The sequence below is a fragment of the Coregonus lavaretus genome, assembly GCF_964263955.1.
Source record: "Coregonus lavaretus genome assembly, chromosome: 10".
Classification (NCBI taxonomy): domain Eukaryota; kingdom Metazoa; phylum Chordata; class Actinopteri; order Salmoniformes; family Salmonidae; genus Coregonus; species Coregonus lavaretus.
Genome location: NC_139997.1, coordinates 53924232 through 53949219, shown reverse-complemented (window position 1 = coordinate 53949219; position 24988 = coordinate 53924232). Strand labels below are relative to the sequence as shown.

Here is a 24988-nt window from a genome sequence, read left to right as displayed (position 1 = left end):
GTCTATTTTCTGTATAAAAAACATTATCTTTAAAGATTAAGGGCAGATCATATTTCACTGGTATATGGCTTTCATTAAAGTCTGTTGTTCGTATTTCAGTTCTGTAAATGTAATCCAATGTAAAGAATATATGTTGTGTATTTGTTTCAAAAAATATATGTATTACCTCTGTACCTCTTCTGTAGTCAATGTCGATATTTTCACCTGACTTTCTCCTGACAAAAATATCTGTGTAGTTCATTGGTTGGGTGCTCTAGATTCGCTTCATGACCTCAGATGGTTATCAATTGTTTCTCCATATAAATCTGCTCATAAAATAAAGGGTTTCTCACTCACAAGTCATTTCTAAGGTCTCCAAATGTGTCTTGATGGATGACAATGTTTTTTTCTGTGCTGGATGACATCAAATGCGTCAGATGTACGTAAAAGTTGAAAAGAGCTTTTAAAAAAGTACAATTTCCATATCACTGATTAATATGAAAATGTTTTGACTCCCTGTCAAAAACCTTCTGGGCCTGGGAACCTGTTCACCACTTGAGAAAATATTTGAGAAAGGGATTACTGGTGTGTTCAAGACAACTGGGAACTTGGAAAAATGAGCTCCAATGGTTTTGAATGGTCATCCAACTCGGAATTACAAGTCGGGAACTCTGGCATCATCCTAGAGCTCCGACTTATCGGACCTGAAAATCACAGACGATTTTTCCCAGTCAGAGCTCGTTTTTTTCCCCGAGTTCCCAGTTCTCTTGAACGCACCATATGTAGCTAACATAGCTTGTTTGAAGTCAGTGAGGTCATGGATAGGAGGTGCGTTATCTGGAGCATGCTAACAGGGAATCTACAACGTCCATTATGAGGTTACATTTTTTTTCTCGCTTTTATCTGTCAGCTATTCTGTCCAGGGTCATATTTAGTCTGGCACAACGTATCAACATTTTGCAACCCAAACTTTCGACAACCGTATCGAGGAAGATCTGCGATATAGTACGATTGAAATTTAAAGGCAATGTTCACAGAGACTGCGTTCCCCGTAAACGCTGCATAATAAAAACAAAAATAGGATAAAAAATAAAATAAAACAATATCAATATAAAACAAATTAAAATTAAAAATATACTAAAAAAAAAATAGAATAAGAAAATAAATAGAAGACAAAAATGAGAAAAATAAAGTGGTTGTCCCACTAGCTATCATAAGGTGAATGCACCAATTTGTAAGTCGCTCTGGATAAGAGCGTCTGCTAAATAATGTAAATGTTTATCAGCTCAATTGAAAATTACCTTTACATTTCAATCATGCTATTGAATCGAGCCCCATAGTCCGTTTTCTTCTGTTTGGTTTCTAATGAATATGACCACAGCTGGAGATCAAATTTCAATATTGAAACAATGTTGCAAATGTCAGATAGTGTGACATCAAGGTTAATACAAATCTCTGTTGAAAACCAAATGCTAGTCTAAAAGAAATGGGAGATAATGTCTAGATGCTTTTTACAGTGGAGATCTAGTATTTAAATTGCCTGGCTGGGCTGATGAGACAGTGGATTGCGCAGTCAGATGGAACAGAGTAAATAGGCTTTTCAACGTCATAGATTTAGCCGGTGGTAACTTGTTGAGTAGACACCGGCTGGAATGCAGTTTTTAACCAATCAGTATCCATGATTAAACCCACCCGTTGTATAAAGTAGGATTGGCATTTCTCAGAACAGGTCTATAAAATCCAAGGCGCTGAGACATGAAGAAACTAGGACAGCTCTGCCAGTTCGTTTATCTTTAATAGATGAAATTCTGTACAACCTTTGTTCATGATTCATTTGATCAGAAATAATATTAAGGCTCCCAATGGACATGAACAAAATAAAAACAAATTTAGCAACTGAGATGCTAAAATTAACTTAGTATGCTACAATACAAAATATAAAATTTGATAGTTAAAAAAATTGATCTTATCAAATCTCATGTATTTACAATGGTAAAACATCCCAAAAGAATACAGTTCAGGATCTCATCTTTGAAAATTATTATAAATACGAGGCTTACATATGAACAAAGTAGTCTAGTTTCACATAACACTCCCCATTTATATACGTTAAGAAAATTAAAAAAATTAAAAACAAATTATGTTATATTGTCCTAAATGAAAACAGTTCCGTTAACTTCCTTTCCAGGTTTATCGAGACAATTTCACCTAGTAGTTCTGAGCAAAAAATCTGTCTAACAGGGAGTAAAGACATTCAGGATGCTCCCACCTCTATACTGTGCAGGTAGGGAAACAGCAGTTGTGTTCTGTCTTGTCTAGGGGAATACCGGGCAAGGCAGCAAGTGCTCACATTTATAGCAGTACTCACTGAAAAACGCCCCCCATCATTTAGAGATGAACGCTCCCAACACAATCAACTCCATTCCTATAAACAGTACACTAGAAGAGAAGTAGGGCTGCAGAGTGAACTTCCCCTTTTCCCATCCCAAAACTGAAACATCTTCCAAAGTCCCAAATGATAATAGAAGACGTTAAAAGAAGTGGCAGTGCATTTTAATGACACAAGGACTGTCTGAATAGGGGAATGAGCCATCGTAGCAACAACTCAATGCATCTCATGCACGCACACACACACACACACACATCAGTCTGCTGCTGAATTCCAGATTCATGACCATGCACAGCAGGAAGCCATCTGTGCTCCAGACTCTTCCAATAACTTGTAGGAGCACAGTGCAACTGTGTGGTCTCCCCAGTCCAGTACAGTCCTGGTCCAGGGCTACAGAAACTCCACATAGTTCTCCGGTATCAGGCCCTTCCTGCCGTCTAGGGTGCCTTCCAGCCAGCCAGGCTCCCTGGAGGGATGAACTAAGGGACCAGCAACAGATGCACATAGCTTAGCTGTTCTCAACAGTTAACTGCCTCAAGTTATTCAACAGGACATTAGAGTCCCCATTTGAAAGCAGAGACTCATATGGTGAGTGGCTACTGACAGCTGGGACAGTTGCACTCTGGTGGCTTTGGGGAGAATGGGAGAAGGGGCGACACACACCGCTGCGTACCTTTTGAGAAGACGGTATAGGATGAACAAGACCCCAGTGTGCAACCATGACTCCTGGCAGCACTGATCCCCAAGCCACCCTCTTCCTGAAATAACCCAAGCTGGTATGATGTGTGAAACCTGAAGAGCCATTACGGGCTGGCTATATATAGAATTCCCATAAGGGGTCAGTGAAATGACATAACTTACAGTACTAAAAAGGGTCATTGAAATTGTAAATATGTTTTTCAAAATCATTTTGAACAAATCAAATATAGGGACTGATAGACGACAGGTTACTCAGCGTTAAGAAGAGAACTTTGCAAACAAATGAGTGTGTGAACTCTCGATTAGGTCTTGACTGACCTAGGGCTCTATTCAATATGTATCACTAAAGAGTTACAGATGAGTTACAGAAATGTAAAGGTAATTTCTTATTGAGCCGACATCTGCAGCGTTTACCGTGAATGCAGTCTCCGCTAATTTGGGAACATTGCCTTTCAATTTCAATCACACTGTAACACTGAATTTTCCACGAGATGGATTGAATAGAGCCCCTAGTCTTGTTTTGGTAGTAGGAACAGTAGCTAGGAAGACTTCGGCAAACCCTCCCTAGAGCACTATGGACCTAGGGTGTGCCACAAATGGGACCCTATCCCCTATATCAGGGGTAGGCAACTAGATTCAGCCGCGGACTATTTTTGTCGGAGCGGATGGTCGGGGGGCCGGAACATAATTATATTAATTTGTACACTGCAAATTGACCACAACTACACCCAAAATAAATAACAATTTCATACCTTGATTACATTGAGACACGATCACATATCTATTTTTATTCGTGGGAATACTTGGTGAACAGATTTACTAAATGAAACTCATTTTAATTTATGTTTTTGTATTTTTGGCCCTAAAACTAAAATCTCTCGTGGGCCAGTTTTGGCACACGGTCCACCTGTTGCCAACCCCTGCCCTATATAGTGCACTACTTTTGACCAGGGCCTCATTCAATCATTTTTCATCTTTCTTCCTGCACCTCAGCAACCTGGGTGGGTGTGTGGCTGATTCCCACGCTGCTAAACTCTGCTGTTCCCAAAGCATAAGACCCTGGACCCAACCAGATATACACTTGAATCCTTCTGGTACTAAGAGACCTGTGGAGACAGGCTACACTGGGTTTTGACGTTCACACTGTATTTCATAAAATCGAAATAACTATTTTCATCTATAACCCTACTTGCTCAAATTGCTGCTCTGTCTACAGTAAATGGCATTCTGATTGGTGAGAGGCAAATCTCCTCAGCTAGCTTTATTATTATTTTAAACAATTGTAATGTGGTTTTCATCAGAACATTGAAAAAATAAATTTAAGATAGAGACGTGATTCAGTGTAAATAGGGCTTTCGGGACGATTAAGATAAGGTAAAAGTGGAGCACTGGACCCTGGAGGCCTGGCTAGGATCAGATTCCTCCCTGGAGAAAATAAAAGGTAAGGCAAGGTAATGACAAGCACCGGCCTGGCCCTCCTCACTGCTGCTGCTGCTGCTCCTCCTCCACAACACACTGGTACCAGCGAGGATGAAGAAGGGGAGGGAGGAATACTCACATTGCAGGCCAGAAAAAACCCATGGCTCATTTCTCATCTGATCAATATAAGGTTTTAGAATAATACCATCCCACATTTTTCACTTATATACTCACCATTTTCAAAGATGGTCCCTGCGATGAATGAGAGCTCAGAGACGTGCTCGGCCTTGCAGGCGTAGAGGGCCCTAGCCTTCCTGCCTGGGACGCTACAGAGGGAGAGAGAGAATAACATGTTATAATCCAACTCACCAGGATATCACATTAGGCACTGAGTGTCCCACCACTCCTAACTATCTCTAGGGAGCAATGAAAGGTAAAGCACCGACTGTATCAGTGTCTCATAACATCATCATTGCTCCCTTATGGAAAGTGAATTGTGCCTACAATTCATTTTTCCCCCATAATCATTGGCAATATATATACATTTATATAGTTGGACAAGAAAATATGTCCTTGTAAAGCAAAATGCAGCAATGAATATGCTATAAATCTGGCAGCAGGAGTTACCCTCAGTACACTTATTTTCCAACAGATATTTACAAAGCTCCCAAAAAATGGCCCATGGTTATTCTAAACCTGTCTAGACCTGACTCAACGTATTTATAATCTGGAGTTTATCTGAACTACCTGGCTACATGCATATAAACCTTTGGAAGTCTGATAGACTGGCTGTAAAGTGCCTTAACCTTTGATGAGCCCTTGATCCACGTTACTAATACCTTTTTCACACTACTGAGCTGAGCCAAGCTGAGCTGTACTGTGCAGGTTACACATCTGCCGTAGTTGCTGGATTCTTGTTGGGAAGGAAATAATGAGTCCGAGCTAGCACTGTGCCGTTCAAGTTGGCATGATAGTGTGAAAAGGGTAAGCTTCTCAGAGTGATCAGGAACTGTCTATCAGTTATCATGCACGGTGGTGGGGGAGGGGAGGATGGGGTGCAGCGGTGCAAAACTCCAGAATTGGCATTGTGGGTAGGAGGTGCGAGCGAAGCTGGAGTGGTGACACACCTGATAGGGGAGGAGTCACTGGAGGTGGAGGAAGCCGGCTGGGGGCTGGAGGATGCAGAGAACATCGGCCAGGAGGGGGAGCGCGGTGAGGCTGGGCTGAGAGACACACAAACACAACAGCCACGGTGACTACAGTGACAGCATGAAGTGGCTATACCCAGTATCTAGTGGACAGTGGCTCAGTGAGTGCAGGGACGTGAGGCAAACGGTACAGGCTACATACAGGCATCAAGTGGAACTAAGCATCAGCTGGAAGTTGGTTGTTCTTTGTTGGTTCTATACGATGACAATTCCCACTACACTAGAGTGGTTGTAGTTTGATGGCATCTCTGATACAACATATCTGAGTGTGATCAGGGTGCATTTGAATTATAGATCAGTATGTGTGGGGGGAGTTGGAACTGGTAAGTGCTTGCAATATTGATGCTAGATTATGTGTTATGACTGCACAGACACATCTTGCCTCATGCAATAACTGAATTGTCTTGTTATTTGTGATAGATTTGCGTCAATGGTTAGTGATGAAAGGGTGTGAAGAACACGTCCATACCTCGTTGGGATACTGGTGCGGCTCTTTGGGTTCAGCCTGGAATCACAAAAGGAGGAGATCGAGTTAGTCATGCTGCTTCACATTACAGTTGAATACAGTGGTTATATAAGGCATGCTGATGCCTATATTTAATACATGGCCACTGTGCTTCTACACAGTATGTGCTGTCACATTTAGAAACGTCCATCAGTGACAACAGTGCAGACCATGAATAACACTTTCCAAATAGGTAGCTCTGCCTGTTGCAACATAACACCCTTCAGCAAACTCACTGACCCAATCTGCCCTGCATGAAATGCACCAGGCCACACGGATACACCACATAGCAGGCATGTGACTAGATGGCTGTGAGCTAGTCCCCATTCAATGAAGAGAGAGTTTGTTTGTTGGTATGTGTCAGAGCATGCGCACCACTGCCAACCATAACAGAGAGGGGGGAATACTGAGGATCATCATCCCTCTCTCCCCCCAGTCATCCCTCGTTCCCAGCAATGGAGGGAGATTCACTGTAAACCACTTGGAATTCCATCTTCCAGCCAGTGCACAGTCATATTTTATTATATCTCTCTTTCTTCCCTCTCTCTCTCTCTCTCTCTCTCTCTCTCTCTCTCTCTCTCTCTTTCTCTCTCTCCACAGGAGGAGTGTGATATCGACATGCAGCCTACTCCATCCGTCAGTGAACGCGGTGACATGGGGATGGGCCCTGTCAAGGTTGCCAACATGTGAGGTGGTGGGGGAGGGTTGTGCACCAAGGAGCAGGAGAGGGGAGGAGAGAGAGGGTTCCCAGCACCCACACAGAGCTCACTGTGGGTTGAGACCCGACACTTGTCCTGATCTCAGGTTAAAGCAGCACACCGCTTTACACTCTACAACCCCAATTAGTAGAGGTCTTTCAGAGAGCACAACACCATTCACTAACAGTGTGGAGACCATTGATTTGAATATATAATTACACCATATAATCTATAGGTAGCCTATATGGGTTCCCTATATATGGCCATCGATGTACAGATAATTTCATTCATACGCATCAATCCCATTATTTATAGGCTGCAACTGATCCCGCTTCAGTGATTCCAGCTAGTGTTGCCATGGTGATGACATTAAGTCATTTAGTGATGAACTCAAACACATTAAATCACATACCAAGGTGTACAGATAAATTGTTTTGTCATTTTTTAAAGGTTTTAAACTAATTTTAGTACACCACTCCATTTGTTTGTCTACCATTTTTAATTTAAAGCAGCGTCTTTTGAATGTATCTTTCAACACCACTATATATCTCTAGCCTTGCAGCACGTCTGCTCTTCCTCCCAGAGCGGCTTAATGAAATTGATCCCATGCTTTTTTCACATAGTCCATCAATCTCGACAACATCATTCAATTACATTGGGCCAGGCCCAGAGAGCTTTATAAGACGGGGTCTCAACACTGCCAGACTAAATAAAAATGACCGTATTACGCTTGTCCGATACAGCCTCTGGGCAAATGTAATGCAGGATATTACTGCTCAGGGTGCCTTGTTGCATGAATAGGGAGAACAGGCGGGACATTCAATCACCAATAGATTTGATGCATACACTACAGTACCTTGCTGGCTATTCATCAGGCATTTTGTGAAACTCTTTCAATGTCGAAATATACATGTATTTCTGTACACTAGCTACTATTTTACTGGGACATTATGGCTACATTATGGAGTAGAGTAGAGTGACGTACTTGAAAGCTAGTATTTCATTTGACACAGGAGGTTTCAAGCTCTCTGTTGACCACATATGATGCTGTGCAGATGTCATCCTCTGCTGACTGGAACTTCTCTTGGTTCTAAATGCTGGAACTGTGTTCATTTGTGGCCCCATTAGACATTGGTCTCCTATGATCTATGAGCTCTACATTACACAGAGCATATGAAATTTCAACACTGATAACGCAATAATACTGGTTTGTAGTGCTTTCCACTAAGTCTCAAAGGAAGGTGGATCATTTTAAATATGCTATTGGAAGTTAAACAAATTTGGCTAATTAATCTATATGGTCCAAATAATGATGATCCACACTTCTTCGAAATGATATATACTAATCTATCGAGCTAACAAGCAACACAACTCTATTATTATGGTGGAAGATTATAACACTGTTTTAAGGGATCGTAAAAGAAATCACACTACAAACTATCACCCTCCTACACTTTTGTAAATTACGAATATCATGGACGCACTAGAACTAGAAGATATAATACCGTTCAAAAGTTTGGGGTCACTTAGAAATGTCCTTGTTTTAGAAAGAAAGCAATTGTATTGTCCATTAAAATAACATAAACTTGATCAGAAATACAGTGTAGACATTGTTAATGTTGTAAATGGCTATTGTAGCTGGAAACGGCTGATTTTTTATGGAATATCTACATAGGCGTACAGAGGACCATTATCAGCAACCATCAGTCCTGTGTTCCAATGGCACTTTGTGTTTGCTAATCCAAGTTTATCATTTTAAAAGGCTAATTGATCATTAGAAAACCCTTTTGCAATTATATTAGCACAGCTGAAAACTGTTGTTCTGATTAAAGAAGCAATAGAACTGGCTTTCTTGAGACTAGTTGAGTATCTGGAGCATCAGCAATTGTGGGTTCGATTACAGGCTCAAAATTGCCTGAAACAAAGAACTTTCTTCTGAAACTCGTCAGTCTATTCTTGTTCTGAGAAATGAAGGCTATTCCATGTGAGAAATTGCCAAGAAACTGAAGATCTCGTACAACGCTGTGTACTACTCACTTCACAGAACAGCAGGAGGCCTCGGTGCACAACTGAGCAAGAGGACAAATACATTAGAGTGTCTAGTTTGAGAAACAGGCGCCTCACAGGTCCTCAACTGGCTGCTTCATTAAATAGTACCCGCAAAACACCAATCTCAACGTCAACAGTGAAGAGGCGACTCCGGGATGCTGACCTTCTAGGCAGAGTTGCAAAGAAAAAGCCATATCTCAGACTGCCCATCTTAATCTTTTCTTTTTATTGGCCAATCTGAGATATGGCTGCTATTTAATGAAGCTGCCAGTTGATAGGGGGCAGAATGCAGTCAGACCATCAAATAATTGGCATCCATTGGAAATTTAATCAAAGCCTACTGGATGACAACCTGTTTTTAACCAAGACAAAGGATTTTATAACTGATATTTTCCTGCATAACATAGGTACAGCAGATCCCCTTATTGTATGGGACAGCTTTAAATGTGCCTTTAGAGGTCATGCAACAAAATACATTTTGGTCAAAAGAGTTCATATTAACAAAGGAAATAGAAGAAATAACAGAACAGATGGATAGCAATAAAAACTGTATGATAGAGGCACAGCATAAGTTAGAGGAAAAACAAAAAGAAATGGAGGAACTTTTTCGGGAACGATCAAGTATAATGTATTATTTTTAAAAAAGCGAATTGGATGAACAATTAAAAAAAATGCACTACATAATTTTTTAATCTTCAACATAGAAATGCTAACAAAAATAATTTACAGAAACATGTAACATTTTACGGAGTTATCCATTATTCACCTAATTATATTTTGAAAGAGGAGGCAAAGTACTTTAAGTATATGTTCTCTTTTCAGTCTCTTCCATTTCCACTAACTGAAGTTAACTTTAAGGAATTTTTTCCTAATAACAGTGTAAAATTAATAGCTGTACAGAAAGACGTGTGTGAGGGCCAAATTGCAGAGGAGGAACTTCTTGATGCAATTAAAGTCTTTAGGCCAGGGAAAACTCCAGGGCTGGATGGCATACCAGTTGAGGTATATGAAACCTTTTTTGATCTACTCAAAGATCCACTATTAGCATGTTTTAACCACTCCTATAAAAATGGTAAACTATCAGGGTCACAGCAAGCTGGTTTGATTTCACTATTACTGAAACAGGATCCATGTGGTAAGTATAAAGATCCAGTCTATCCAAAAAGCTGGAGGCCCCTTACAATTCAGTGTTGTGAAGCAAAAATCCTACCAAAATGCATAGCACATAGAATTAAAAAGGTGTTGTCGGATATTATACATCCTGACCAGACAGGTTCTTTACATGGAAGATACATTGGAGATAATATAGACAAGTACTTGAAACAATAGAACATTATACAAATCTAGGAAACCAGGTCTGGTATTCATAGCAGATTTTGAAAAGGATTTTGATAAAGTACGACTACAATTTATATATAAAAGCCTGGACTATTTTAATTTTGGAGAATCTCTTATACAATGGGTTAAATTTATGTATAGTAACCCCAGGTGTAAAATAATAAATAATGTCTACTTCTCAGAAAGTATTAAACTGTCAAGAGGAGTAAAACACGGTTGTCCACTGTCGGCATATCTATTTATCATGGCCATCGAAATGTTATCTATTAAAATCAGATCCAACAATAGTATAGAGGGGCTAGAAATCCAGTGCTTAAAAACAAAGGTGTCATTGTACGCTGACGACTCAAATTTCCTCTTAAATCCGCAATCCGGATCCATGCACAGCCTCACAGAGGATCTAGATAATTTTTCTAACCTCTCTGGATTACAACCTAACTAAGTGTACCATATTACATATTGGATCGCAAAAAAATAAAATAACTTTTACATTACTGTGTAGTTTACCAATAAAATGGTCTGATGATGAAGTGGACATACTCGGTATTCATATCCCTAAAGAAATAAAGGAACATACTAAAACTCATTTGTACAGAAAGATAGCAAAAATAGATAAGATCTTGCTACCATGGAAAGGAAAATACCTGTCTATTTGTGGAAAAATCACCCTGATTAATTCTTTAGTCATATCCCAGTTTACCTATTTACTTATGGCCCTGCCTACGTCAAATGATTTGTCTTTTAAATGATTTGAGCAAAAAATATTTCACTTTATTTGGAATGGCAAGCCAGACAAAATAAAGCATGGTTATTTATATAATGAATATGAGTTTGGTATTGGTATTTTATTAGGATCCCCATTAGCTGTTGCAAAAGCAGCAGCTATTCTTCCTGGGGTCCACACAAAACATGAAACATGACATAATACAGAACATGAATAGACAAGAACAGCTCAAGGACAGAACTACATCAATAAAATAAAATATATAGAGTGCCTTCGGAAAGTATTCAGACCCCTTTACATATTCTAAAATTGATTAAATAAATAAAAATCCTCAGCAATCTACACATAATACCCCATAATGACAAAGCAAAAACAGGTTTTTAGAATTTTCTGCAAATGTATTAAATATTAAAAACAGAAATACCTTATTTTCATAAGTATTCAGAACCTTTGCTATGAGACTCGAAATTGAGCTCAGGTGCATCCTGTTTCCATTGATCATCCTTGAGATGTTTCTACAACTTGACTGGAGTCCACCTGTGGTAAATTCAATTGATTGGACATTATTTGGAAAGGCGCACACTTGTTTATATAAGGTCCCACAGTTGACACTGTATGTCAGAGCAAGAACCAAGCCATGAGTCGAAATAATTGTCCGTAGAGCTCTGAGACAGGATTGTGTCGAGGCACAGATCTCGGGAAGGGTACCAAAACATTTCTGCAGCACTCCACCAATCAGGCCTTTATGATAGAGTGGCCAGATGGAAGCCACTCCTCAGTAAAAGGCACTTGACAGCCCGCTTGAAGTTTTCCAAAAGGCACCTAAAGACTCTCAGACCATGAGAAACAAGATTCTCTGGTCTGATGAAACCAAGATTGAACTCTTTGGCCTGAATGCTAAGTGTCACGTCTGGAGGAAACCTGGCACCATTCCTACAGTGAAGCATGGTGGTGGCAGAATCATGCTGTGGAGATGTTTTTCAGCAGCAGGGACTGGGAGACTAGTCGGGATCGAGGCAAGGATGAATGGAGCAAAGTACAGAGAGATCCTTGATGAAAACATGCTCCAGAGCTCTTAGGACCTCATACTGGGGCGAAGGTTCACCTTCCAACAGGACAACGACCCTAAGCACACAGCCAAGACAACACAAGAGTGGCTTCGGGACAAATCTCTGAATGTCTTTGAGTGGCCCAGCCATAGCCCGGACTTGAACCTGATCGAACATCTCTGGAGAGACCTGAAAATAGTTGTGCAGCAACGCTCCCCATCCAACCTGACAGACCTTGAGAGGATCTGCAGAGAAGAATGGGAGAAACTCCCCAAATACAGGTGTGCCAAGTTTGTAGCGTCATACGCAAGAAGACTCAAGGCTGTAATTGCTGCCAAAGGTACATAAACAAAGTACTGAGTAAAGGGTCTGAATACTTATGTAAATGCAATATTTCAGTTTTTTTTAAATATATAAATTAGCTAACATTTCTAAAAACCTGTTTTTGCTTTGTCATTATGGGGTATTGTGTGTAGATTGATGAGGGTGGAAAAAACTATTTATTCAATTTTAGAATAAGGCTGTAACTTAACAAAATGTGGAAAAAGTCAAGTGATCTGAATACTGTACACTGTACACACATATCAATACATACACACAAACTATCTACAGCTGAAGTCGGAAGTTTACATACACTTAGGTTGGAGTCATTAAAACTTGTTTTTCAACCACTCCACACATTTCTTGTTAACAAACTATAGTTTTGGCAAGTCGGTTAGGACATCTACTTTGTCCATGACACAAGTAATTTTTCCAACAATTGTTTACAGACAGATTATTTCACTTATAATTCACTGTATCACATTTCCAGTGGGTCAGAAGTTTACATACACTAAGTTGACTGTGCCTTTAAACAGCTTGGAAAATTCCAGAAAATGATGTCATGGCTTTAGAAGCTTCTGATAGGCTAATTGACATCATTTGAGTCAATTGGAGGTGTACCTGTGGATGTATTTCGAGGCCTACCTTCAAACTCAGTGCCTCTTTGCTTGACATCATGGGCAAATCCAAAGAAATCAGCCAAGACCTTAGAAAAAAAGATTGTAGACCTCCACAAGTCTGGTTCATCCTTGGGAGCAATTTCCAAACGTCTGAAGGTACCACATTCATCTGTACAAACAATAGTACGCAAGTATCATACCGCTCAGGAAAGAGACCCATTCTGTCTCCTAGAGATTCATGTACTTTGGTGCGAAAAGTGCAAATCAATCCCAGAACAACAGCAAAGGACCTTGTGAAGATGCTGGAGGAAACATGTTCAAAAGTATCTATATCCACAGTAAAACGAGTCCTATATCGGTTTTTAGCCACTGCTCCAAAACCGCCATAAAAAAGCCAAACTACGGTTTGCAACTGCACATGGGGACAAAGATCGTACTTTTTGGAGAAATGTCTTCTGGTCTGATGAAACAAAAATAGAACTGTTTGGCCATAATGACCATCATTATGTTTGGAGGAAAAAGGGGGATCCTTGCAAGCCGAAGAACACCATCCCAACCGTGAAGCACGGGGGTGGCAGCATCATGCTGTGGGGGTGCTTTGCTGCAGGAGGGACTGGTGCACTTAAAATAGATGGCATCATGAGGAAGGAAAATTATGTGGATATATTGAAGCAACATCTCAAGACATCAGTCAGGAAGTTAAAGCTTGGTCGCAAATGGGTCTTCCAAATGGACAATGACCCCAAGTATACCTCCAAAGTTGTAGCAAAATGGCTTAAGGACAACAAAGTCAAGGTATTGGAGTGGCCATCACAAAGCCCTGACCTCAATCCTATAGAAAATGTGTGGACAGAACTGAAAAAGCTTGTGCGAGCAAGGAGGCCTACAAACCTGACTCAGTTACACCAGCTCTGTCAGGAGGAATGGGCCAAAATTCACCTAACTTATTGTGGGAAGCTTGTGAAAGGCTACCCGAAACATTTGACCCAAGTTAAACAATTTAAAGGCAATAAACTTCTGACCCACTGGGAATGTGATGAAAGAAATAAAAGCTGAAATAAATCATTCTCTCTACTATTATTCTGACATTTCACATTCTTAAAATAAAGTGGTGATCCTAACTGACCTAAGACAGGGAATTTTTACTAGGATTAAATGTAAGGAATTGTGAAAAACTGAGTTTAAATGTATTTGGCTAAGGTGTATGTAAACTTCCGACTTCAACTGTAGGTCAAATAGGGGAGAGGCGTTGTGCCGTGAGGTGTTGCTTTATCTGTTTTTTTTTTAAAGAGTTCCATTCAATAATTGTTCTATATAATACTGTACGCTTTCTTGATTCTGTTCTGGATTTGGGGACTGTGAAAAGACCCCCGGTGGCATGTCTGGAGGGGTAGGTGTGTATGTCAGAGCTGTGTGTAAGTTGACCATGCAAACAATATGGGATTTTCAACACATTAATGTTTCTTATAAAAATAAGAAGTGAGGCAGTCAGTCTCTCCTCAACTCTTAGCCAATATAGACTGGCATGCATAGTATTTATATCAGCCCTCTGATTACAATGAAGAGCAAGACATGCTGCTCTGTTCTGGGCCAGCTGCAGCTTAACTAGGTCTTTCCTTGCAGCACTCGACCACACGACTGGACAATAATCAAGATAAGATCATACTAGAGCCTGCACGACTTGCTTTTTGGAGTGTGGTGTCAAAAAAGTAGAGCATCTCTTTATTACGGACAGACCTCTCCCCATCTTTACAACCATTTAATCTATATGTTTTGACCATGACAGTTTAACATCTAAGGTAAAGCCAAGTAATGTAGTCTCCTCAGCTTGTTCAACAGCCACACCATTAATTACCAGATTCAGCTGAGGTCTAGAACTTAGGGAATGATTTCTACCAAATACAATGCTCTTAGTTTTAGAGATGTTCAGGACCAGTTTATTACTGGCCACCCATTCCAAAACAGACAGCAACTCTTTGTTAAGGGTTTCAGTGACTTCATTAGCTGTGGTTGCTGATGCAAATATGGTTGAATCATCAGCATACATGGACACACATGCTTTGCTTAATGCCAGTGGCAGGTCATTGATGAAAATAGTAGAGGCCCTAGAGAGCTGCCCTGCGGTACACCATACTTCACATGTTTGACATTAGAGAAGCTTCCATTAAAGAAAACACTTTGAGTTCTATTAGATAGATAGCTCTGAATCCATGATATGGCAGAGGTTGAAAAGCCATAACACATACAGTACCAGTCAAAAGCTTGGACACACCTACTCATTCAAGGGTTTTTCTTTATTTTTACTATTTCTACATTGTAGAATAATAGTGAAGACATCAAAACTATGAAATAACACATATGGAATCATGTAGTAACCAAAAAAGTGTTAAACAAATCAAAATATATTTTATATTTGAGATACTTCAAATAGCCACCCTTTGCCTTGATGACAGCTTAGGCATTCTCTCAACCAGCTTCACCTGGAATGCTTTTCCAACAGTCTTGAAAGAGTTTCCACATATGCTGACCACTTGTTGGCTGCTTTTCCTTCACTCTGCGGTCCGACTCATCCCAAACCATCTCAACTGGGTTGAGGTCGGGGGATTGTGGAGGCCAGGTAACCTGATGCAGCACTCCATCACTCTCCTTCTTGGTAAAATAGCCCTTACACAGCCTGGAGGTGTGTTGGGTCATTGTCCTGTTGAAAAACAAATGATAGTCCCACTAAGCCCAAACCAGATGGAATGGCGTATCGCTGCAGAATGCTGGTTAAGTGTGCCATGAATTCAAAACAAATCACAGACAGTATCACCAGCAAACACCCCCAAACCATAACACCTCCTCCATGCTTTACGGTGGGAAATACACATGCAGAGATCATCCGTTCACCCACACCACGTCTCACCAAGACACGGCGGTTGGAACCAAAAATCTCTCATTTGGACTCCAGACCAAAGGACACATTTACACCGGTCTAATGTCCATTGCTCGTGTTTCTTGGCCCAAGCAAGTCTCTTCTTCTTATTGGTGTCCTTTAGTAGTGGTTTCTTTGCAGCAATTCGACCATGAAGGCCTGATTCACACAGTCTCCTCTGAACAGTTGATGTTGAGATGTGTCTGTTACTTCAACTCTGTGAAGCATTTATTTGGGCTGCAATTTCTGAGGCTGGTAACTCTAATGAACTTATTCTCTGCAGCAGAGGTAACTCTGGGTCTTCCATTCCTGTGGCGGTCCTCATGAGAGCCAGTTTCATCATAGCACTTGATTTTTGCGACTGCACTTGAAGAAACGTTCAAAGTTCTTGAAATGTTCCATATTGATTGACCTTCATGTCTTAAAGTAATGATGAACTGTCGTTTTTCTTTGCTTATTTGAGCTGTTCTTGCCATAATATGAACTTGGTCTTTTACCAAATAGTGCTATCTTCTGTATACCCCTCCTACCTTGTCACAACACAAATGATTGGCTCAAACGCATTAAGAACGAAATAAATTCCACAAATTAACTTTTAACAAGGCACACCTGTTAATTGAAATGCATTCTAGGTGACTACCACATGAAACTGGTTGAGAGAATGCCAAGAGTGTGCAAAGCTATCATCAAGGCAAAGGGTGGCTATTTGAAGAATCTCAAATATAAAATATATTTTGATTTGTTTAACACTTTTTTGGTTACTACACGATTCCATATGTGTTATTTCATTGTTTTGATGTCTTCACTATTATTCTACAATGTAAAAATAAAGAAAAACCCTTGAATGAATAGGTGTGTCAAACTTTTGACTGGTAGTGTACGTTTTTTCAACAACAGGTTATGGTCAATAATATCAAAGGCTGCACTGAAATATAACAGTACAGCTCCCACAATCTTCTTATTATCAATTTCTTTCAACCAATCATCAGTAATTTGTGTCAGTGCAGTACATGTTGAGTTCCCTTCTCTATAAGCATGCTGAAAGTCTGTGGTTAATTTGTTTACAGAGAAATAGCATTGTATTTGGTCAAACACAATTTTTTCAAACAGTTTGCTAAGAGCTGACAGCAAGCTTATATGTCTGCTGTTAGAACCAGTAAATGCTGCTTTACCACTCTTGGGTAGCAGAATTACTTTGGCTTCCCTCCAGGCCTGAGGACAAAGACTTTCCTCTAGGCTCAGATTAAAGATATGACAGATAGGAGTGGCTATAGAGTCAGCTACCATCCTCAGTAGCTTTCCATCTAAGTTGTCAATGCCAGGAGGTTTGTCATTATTGATCGATAACAATCTTTCCACCTCTCCCACACTAACTTTACAAAATTCTAACTTGCAATGCTTTTCTTTCATTATTATTATTTTTTTATGCATGAATACGATGGCTCACTGTTCGTTGTTGGCATTTCCTGCCTAAGTTTGCCCACTATGCCAATAAAGTAATCATTAAAAGAATTGCCAACATCAAATGGTTTTGTGATGAATAAGCCATCTGATTCGATGAAAGATGGAGTTGAATTTATCTTTTTGCCCATAATTTCATTTAAATTACTCCAAAGTTTTTTTTCTCCATCATTCTTTATATCATTGATCTTGGCTTCATAATACAGTTTCTTCTTCTTTTTGTTGAGTTTAGTCACATAATATTTCAATTTGCAGTAAGTCAGCCAGTCAGATGTGCAGCCAGACTTATTAGCCACTCCTTTTGCCCCGTCTCTTTCAACCATTCAGTTTTTCAACTCCTCATCAATCCATGGAGCCTTAACAGTTCTAACAGTCAGTTTCTTAACAGGTGCATGTTTATCAATAATTGGAAGAAGCAATTTCATAAATTGATCAAGTGCAGCATCTGGATGCTCCTTATTATTCACATCAGATCAACAAATATTTTTAACATCATCCACATAAGAGTTACAGCAAAATATTTTGTATGATCTCTTATACACTATTTTTGGCCCAGCTTTTGGAACTTTGGCTTTCCTGGATATAGCCACCACTATATTGTGATCACTGCATCTAATGGGTATGGATACAGCTTTAGAACAAAGTTCTACAGTACTAGTAAAAATGTGATTGATAAGAAGGCTTCCGGGCTAAATATTAGCACTTCATATATTCGAGGGTAATAACATTAAATCTGGATAATAACACAAAACAAATTATAAGGCTAGAGAAATGTATCGACAAATATTACAACAACACGCAACACCCAAACATGACTGAAGATAAAAAAGGAGAATCAATCTCCAATAGAAAACGCGACTCGTCAACTGATACAGATGATTTATGCTTTTCACCACTGGGACTGGTAAGTGTGGAAAGCAACCTGTTGAAGTCGATAAATGACAAACTGGGCATACTAGAGTTGGTCAGTAATGATGTAAAAGAGTTGAAGGCAAGTCTTGAAATGAGTGACGGAAAAGCTGCAATAATGGAGAAAGATACAAAAAAACTAAAAGAGACAGTCACTAAGATAGAAACGGAAGTTAAGGTACTTAAAAAGGAGAACAACTTTCTGAGAGAAGCCTTACTAGACATGCAAACTAGATCGATGAGAGAAAATCTAGTACTTACGGGTATCCAGGAAAAAGAGGGAGAGGTAACCGAGACTATTGTGAAGGACTTCTTTATAACAGCGCTTCAAATCCCACTTGAGGCTGTCGATAAAATCCAACTCGAACGTGTAAACCGTTTCGGACAAAGAGGACAGAGATATGAGCGTCCTATCGTTGCCAAATGTGCTTTTTTTAAGGATAAAGTAATGGTTAAAAGCCTAAGTAAAAGACTTGCTGGCACCAAAATAGGAATTAATGATCAGTTCCCGAGGGAGATTGCAGAACGGCGCAAAGTTCTGTACCCAATCTTCAAGGAAAATAGATTAAAAGGGAAGCATGTTGCTCTCGTTGTCGATAAACTGTATATTGACATGGCTATTCTGAAAGTTCTAATAGAGGAGTCGAATAATGGAGCACCCAATACTAGCCATGGTAGGGATTGTAATAATATATAACATTTATAGCATGTATAGTATTTTTATAAAAGGATAAAAAGATAACAAGCAAAATAATACATCTTCAAATACAACTAATTAGAACACATGTACTCAATCAACATAGTGGAGATAAAAACATAGCGAACAGAAGACAGAAGGCACAGTATGTGGGTATGTGTGGATGAATTGTGATGGAAGCTGTGGTGTGCGTTTTTGTGTTTGAACAAGTGTGGTGTTAAGTGAGTGAAAAAGGAAATGGTTGTATATCCCAGAACCAACGTGTGTCTGTGAGCAGGGGTTGTGAGAGAGAGAGCTTTCAACTTTGTGCAGATGAGGGATATACATTTTATAATATAGTATACATCTAATCTATTTTTTTATTGTCCTATCATGATGGAACGATCCCCAACCCTATATCCTAGACACCCACCTGAGTGACCCATACACCAGAAGTCCCCATCTGTTTTATGGACCTGCTGTGAGTTGCCTATATGCAGCCTAAACAGAAAAATAAATGCGGTCAGAGACCTACTTGAGCAGCACCGCCCCCTCAAGAATCTGAGCCTGCCTGGCAGGGTTGGTCCTACAAAGCCAGAGCCCCCTGATGGGAGAGCATAATATACAAGGAAATTCTCAAAGCTGCTAATGAGAACCTTGACGTCCTTGTACCTAGCCGGTGGGGATTCCGCCTTATCTTAGCTCATTGGTCACCATAGCAACACCCACCCGTAGTATGCGCTCCAACAGGTATATCTCACTGGTCATCCCCAAAGCTAACACCTCCTTTGGCCGCCATTCCTTCCAGTTCTCTGCTGCCATTGACTGGAACGAACTGCAAAAATCTCTGAAGCTGGAGACTCTTATCTCCCTCACTAACTTTAAGCATCAGTTGTCAGAGCACCTTACCGATCACTGCACCTGTACACAGCCCATCTGAAATTAGCCCACCCAACTACCTCATCCCCATATTGTTATTTATTTTGCTCATTTGCACCCCAGTATGGCCTATTTATTGCCTTACCTCCATAACTTGCTACATTTGCACACACTGTATATATATTTTCTGTTGTATTTTTGACTTTATGTTTTGTTTACACCATATGTAACTCTGTGTTGTTGTTTTTAACCGCACTGCTTTGTTTTATCTTGGCCAGGTCGCAGTTGTAAATGAGAACTTGTTCTCAACTGGCTTACCTGGTTAAATAAAGGTTAAATAAATAAAATAAAAATGTTAGGGAGAATATAGGATGAACCACAATAATTGTTTGCTAAAATAATAACTGCTTGTCAAAAATGTAATGTAATACAATGGCAATCAGGGTTATAGGTTAAAATCCTACGCATGAACTGCCGACATTATTACGCATATTAATCGATAATTATGGAAAATAAGATATGCAAGATATTTGAATGGATATATATTTTTAAATAGCTATATATATATATTTACAGTGGGGAGAACAAGTATTTGATACACTGCTGATTTTGCAGGTTTTCCTACTTACAAAGCATGTAGAGGTCTGTAATTTTTATCATAGGTACACTTCAACTGTGAGAGACGGAATCTAAAACAAAAATCCAGAAAATCACATTGTATGATTTTTAAGTAATTCATGTGCATTTTATTGCATGACATAAGTATTTGATCACCTACCAACCAGTAAGAATTCCGGCTCTCACATACCTGTTAGTTTTTCTTTAAGAAGCCCTCCTGTTCTCCACTCATTACCTGTATTAACTGCACCTGTTTGAACTCGTTACCTGTATAAAAGACACCTGTCCACACACTCAATCAAACAGACTCCAACCTCTCCACAATGGCCAAGACCGGAGAGCTGTGTAAGGACATCAGGGATAAAATTGTAGACCTGCACAAGGCTGGGATGGGCTACAGGACAATAGGCAAGCAGGGAAGAGAAGGCAACAACTGTTGGCGCAATTATTAGAAAATGGAAGAAGTTCAAGATGACGGTCAATCACCCTCGGTCTGGGGCTCCATGCAAGATCTCACCTCATGGGGCATCAATGATCATGAGGAAGGTGAGGGATCAGGCCAGAACTACACGGCAGGATCTGCTTTTCTGATGTATCAAATACTTATGTCATGCCATAAAATCCAAATTAATTACTTAAAAATCATACAATGTGATTTTCTGGATTTTTGTTTTAGATTCCGTCTCTCACAGTTGAAGTGTACCTATGATAAAAATTACCGACCTCTACATGCTTTGTAAGTAGGCAAACCTGCAAAATCGGCAGTGTATCAAATACTTGTTCTCCCCACTGTATATATATATATATATATATTGAGGTGAGAGCATTGGAAATGCTTTTGGCGGTTGACCTGCTTCTGTTTTGTGGGTGGCACTGTGTGCTGTTTTCGATGGATGGGTCCTGGCCTCTCGGGGGCCTAGGGATTCGGGGGGACGGGGGTGGTATGCTGACACTGGGATGACGGCCCAACTTGGGATGGGGAGGGGCTTTAGCGGGGGAATTAGTGGAGAACAATTGGAGGGTTACTTAGTAGCAATGCAAATATCATGGTACAGCTATATGGACAGTCAATCGCTATGGTATTTTTTATTGGTAAATTTAGAAACATATATAATGATAAATCAATTTGAAACTTGTATCCCATTATGGTATGTGGTGAAATAAGTATAGCCATAAGTATAGCCAGTTATAGTGGGGGAAAAAGGTATTTAGTCAGCCACCAATTGTGCAAGTTCTCCCACTTAAAAAGATGAGAGAGGCCTGTAATTTTCATCATATGTACACGTCAACTATGACAGACAAATTGAGATTTTTTTCCCCAGAAAATCACATTGTATGATTTTTAATGAATTTATTTGCAAATTATGGTGGAAAATAAGCATTTGGTCACCTACAAACAAGCAAGATTTCTGGCTCTCACAGACCTGTAACTTCTTCTTTAAGAGGCTCCTCTGTCCTCCACTCGTTACCTGTATTAATGGCACCTGTTTGAACTTGTTATCAGTATAAAAGACACCTGTCCACAACCTCAAACAGTCACACTCCAAACTCCACTATGGCCAAGACCAAAGAGCTGTCAAAGGACACCAGAAACAAAATTGTAGATCTGCACCAGGCTGGGAAGACTGAATCTGCAATAGGTAAGCAGCTTGGTTTGAAGAAATCATCTGTGGGAGCAATTATTAGGAAATGGAAGACATACAAGACCACTGATAATCTCTCTCGATCTGGGGCTCCACGCAAGATCTCACCCCGTGGGGTCAAAATGATCACAAGAACGGTGAGCAAAAATCCCAGAACCACACGGGGGGACCTAGTGAATGACCTGCAGAGAGCTGGGACCAAAGTAACAAAGCCTACCATCAGTAACACACTACGCCGCCAGGGACTCAAATCCTGCAGTGCCAGACGTGTCCCCCTGCTTAAGCCAGTACATGTCCAGGCCCGTCTGAAGTTTGCTAGAGTGCATTTGGATGATCCAGAAGAGGATTGAGAGAATGTCATATGGTCAGATGAAACCAAAATAGAACTTTTTGGTAAAAACTCAACTCGTCGTGTTTGGAGGACAAAGAATGCATCCAAAGAACACCATGCCTACTGTGAAGCATGGGGGTGGAAACATCATGCTTTGGGGCTGTTCTTCTGCAAAGGGACCAGGACGACTGATTTGTGTAAAGGAAAGAATGAATGGGGCCATGTATCGTGAGATTTTGAGTGAAAACCTCCTTCCATCAGCAAGGGCATTGAATATGAAACGTGGCTGGGTCTTTCAGCATGACAATGATCCCAAACACACCGCCCGGGCAACGAAGGAGTGGCTTCGTAAAAAGCATTTCAAGGTCCTGGAGTGGCCTAGCCAGTCTCCAGATCTCAACCCCATAGAAAATCTTTGGAGGGAGTTGAAAGTCTACAATGTGATTCTCATTTTGTCTGTCATAGTTGACGTGTACCTATGATGAAAATTACAGGCCTCTCTCATCTTTTTAAGTGGGAGAACTTGCACAATTGGTGGCTGACTAAATGCTTTTTTTCCCCACTGTATAATTGTAATGGTTTAGCAGATAATAACAAAAGAAGAACAATATTTACATGGCTCCAAGAGAAGGAATATAATATATATTGTTTACAGGAAACTCATTCAACAATTCTAGATGAAGTCGCGTGGAAAAAGGAAAGGGGGGGTGGGGGGGGGTCAAATATACTTCTCCCATGGGCAAAGAAACTCAAAAGGGGTGATGATATTAATTAACAGTAATTTCGGCAAATATCCTACAATGTGATTCTCATTTTGTCTGTCATAGTTGACGTGTACCTATGATGAAAATTACAGGCCTCTCTCATCTTTTTAAGTGGGAGAACTTGCACAATTGGTGGCTGACTAAATGCTTTTTTTCCCCACTGTATAATTGTAATGGCTTAGCAGATAATAACAAAAGAAGAACAATATTTACATGGCTCCAAGAGAAGGAATATAATATATATTGTTTACAGGAAACTCATTCAACAATTCTAGATGAAGTCGCGTGGAAAAAGGAAAGGGGGGGGGGGTGGGGGGGGCAAATATACTTCTCCCATGGGCAAAGAAACTCAAAAGGGGTGATGATATTAATTAACAGTAATTTCGGCAAATATACTTCTCCCATGGGCAAAGAAACTCAAAAGGGGTGATGATATTAATTAACAGTAATTTCGATCCGAATGTGCAAATTGTCCAAACAGAAACGCAAGGTAGTTATTGGACCATAAACAGATATGGCTCATTAACCTTTACGGACCAAATAATGATGATCCACACTTCTTTGACAATATATATGATAAATTATCAACTCCGCAAGCAATTCAAGACTCTATTATTATGGTGGGAGATTATAATACAGTTTTAAATAGCTCAATGGACCGTAAAGGAAATCACACTACAAATGCTCTTAAAGGAAATCGTGAATGTCATGGATACATTAGAACTAGTAGATGTATGGATGCTTAAATATCCTGATCTAGTGAGATATACATGGCGGAGACTCAATCAAGCTAGTCGTCTTGACTTCTTTCTTATGTAATTCTCGTTGGCACCAAAAGTTTAAAAAGTGTTGATAGGGGACAGAATGCGGTCCGACCATCATTTAATTGGCATATACATTACGCTTACTGAATTTCCATGTGGGCGAGGATATTGGAAATGTAATCAAAGCCTATTGGAAAAAAAGTAAGGAACTTGTCTGTCGGCCTTGCATTAAAGAACATAATTGGTTAAAGAAAATTGTGATAAATAAAAAAGTATACCAGTTTCACTTAAGGACCAAAGGATTAACAGCCGTCCCATATAGATTGCAAAATAGTTGGGAAGAGGTTTTTGAAGTACCGATTCCATGGCATAGTGTTTATGAATTGATACGCAAAACGACACCGGATTCAAAACTTAGAATTGTTCAATTTAAATTATTATATAAAATTCTTGCTACCAATAGAATGTTATTTATATGGGGGATACAATCTTCCCAGCTGCAAAGAGACAGAATCATTAGATCATTTGTTTTGGTACTGTCCATTTGTAGCTGGACTCCCGAGTGGCGGAGTGGTCTAAGGCACCGAGTGGCGGAGTGGTCTAAGCTGTGCCACTAGAGATCCTGGTTCGAATCCAGGCTCTGTTGTAGCGGCACACAATTGGCCCAGTGTCGTCCAGGGTAGGGGAGGGAATGGCCGGCAGGTAGAGCATGGCGTTTGCAACACCAGGGTTGTGGGTTTGATTCCCACGGGGGGCTAGTATGAAAAAGATAATGTAAGTCGCTCTGGATAAGAGCGTCTGCTAAATGACTGTAATGTAAATGTAGCTTGTTTTTGGACACAGGTCCAGGAATGGCTAAAGGATTGCAATATTTACCTGGACCTAACCCTGCAGATAGCACTACTGGGTGATCTGAAAAGTCATAGTCAATCGATCAATAAGATAATAATACTATTAGCAAAAATATTTATTTTCAATTTACGATCTGTAGAAACAATGAAAATAGAAAGGTTCAGAACTTTTGTAAAACA

At 40.0% G+C, this 24988-nt stretch overlaps 1 protein-coding gene across 2 annotated transcripts in view; it reads right to left on the bottom strand.

Annotated features, from left to right (window-relative positions):
• Positions 1 to 1756: 1756 nt before the first annotated feature.
• Positions 1757 to 24988, bottom strand: part of LOC311136599 (rho GTPase-activating protein 26-like) — a 161933-nt gene continuing 138701 nt past the window's right edge. The window contains exons 21-24 of one of the 2 annotated variants that reach the window (XM_084170791.1): positions 6164 to 6199; positions 5614 to 5709; positions 4721 to 4812; positions 1757 to 2847 (exon numbers count right to left, since the gene is read on the bottom strand). In XM_084170791.1, coding sequence (XP_084026917.1) covers positions 2759 to 2847; positions 4721 to 4812; positions 5614 to 5709; positions 6164 to 6199 — 313 coding nt within the window. In that variant the 3' untranslated portion in view covers positions 1757 to 2758. The remainder of the gene's footprint in view (positions 2848 to 4720; positions 4813 to 5613; positions 5710 to 6163; positions 6200 to 24988) is intronic. The other variant, XM_084170792.1, reaches the window with a different exon arrangement.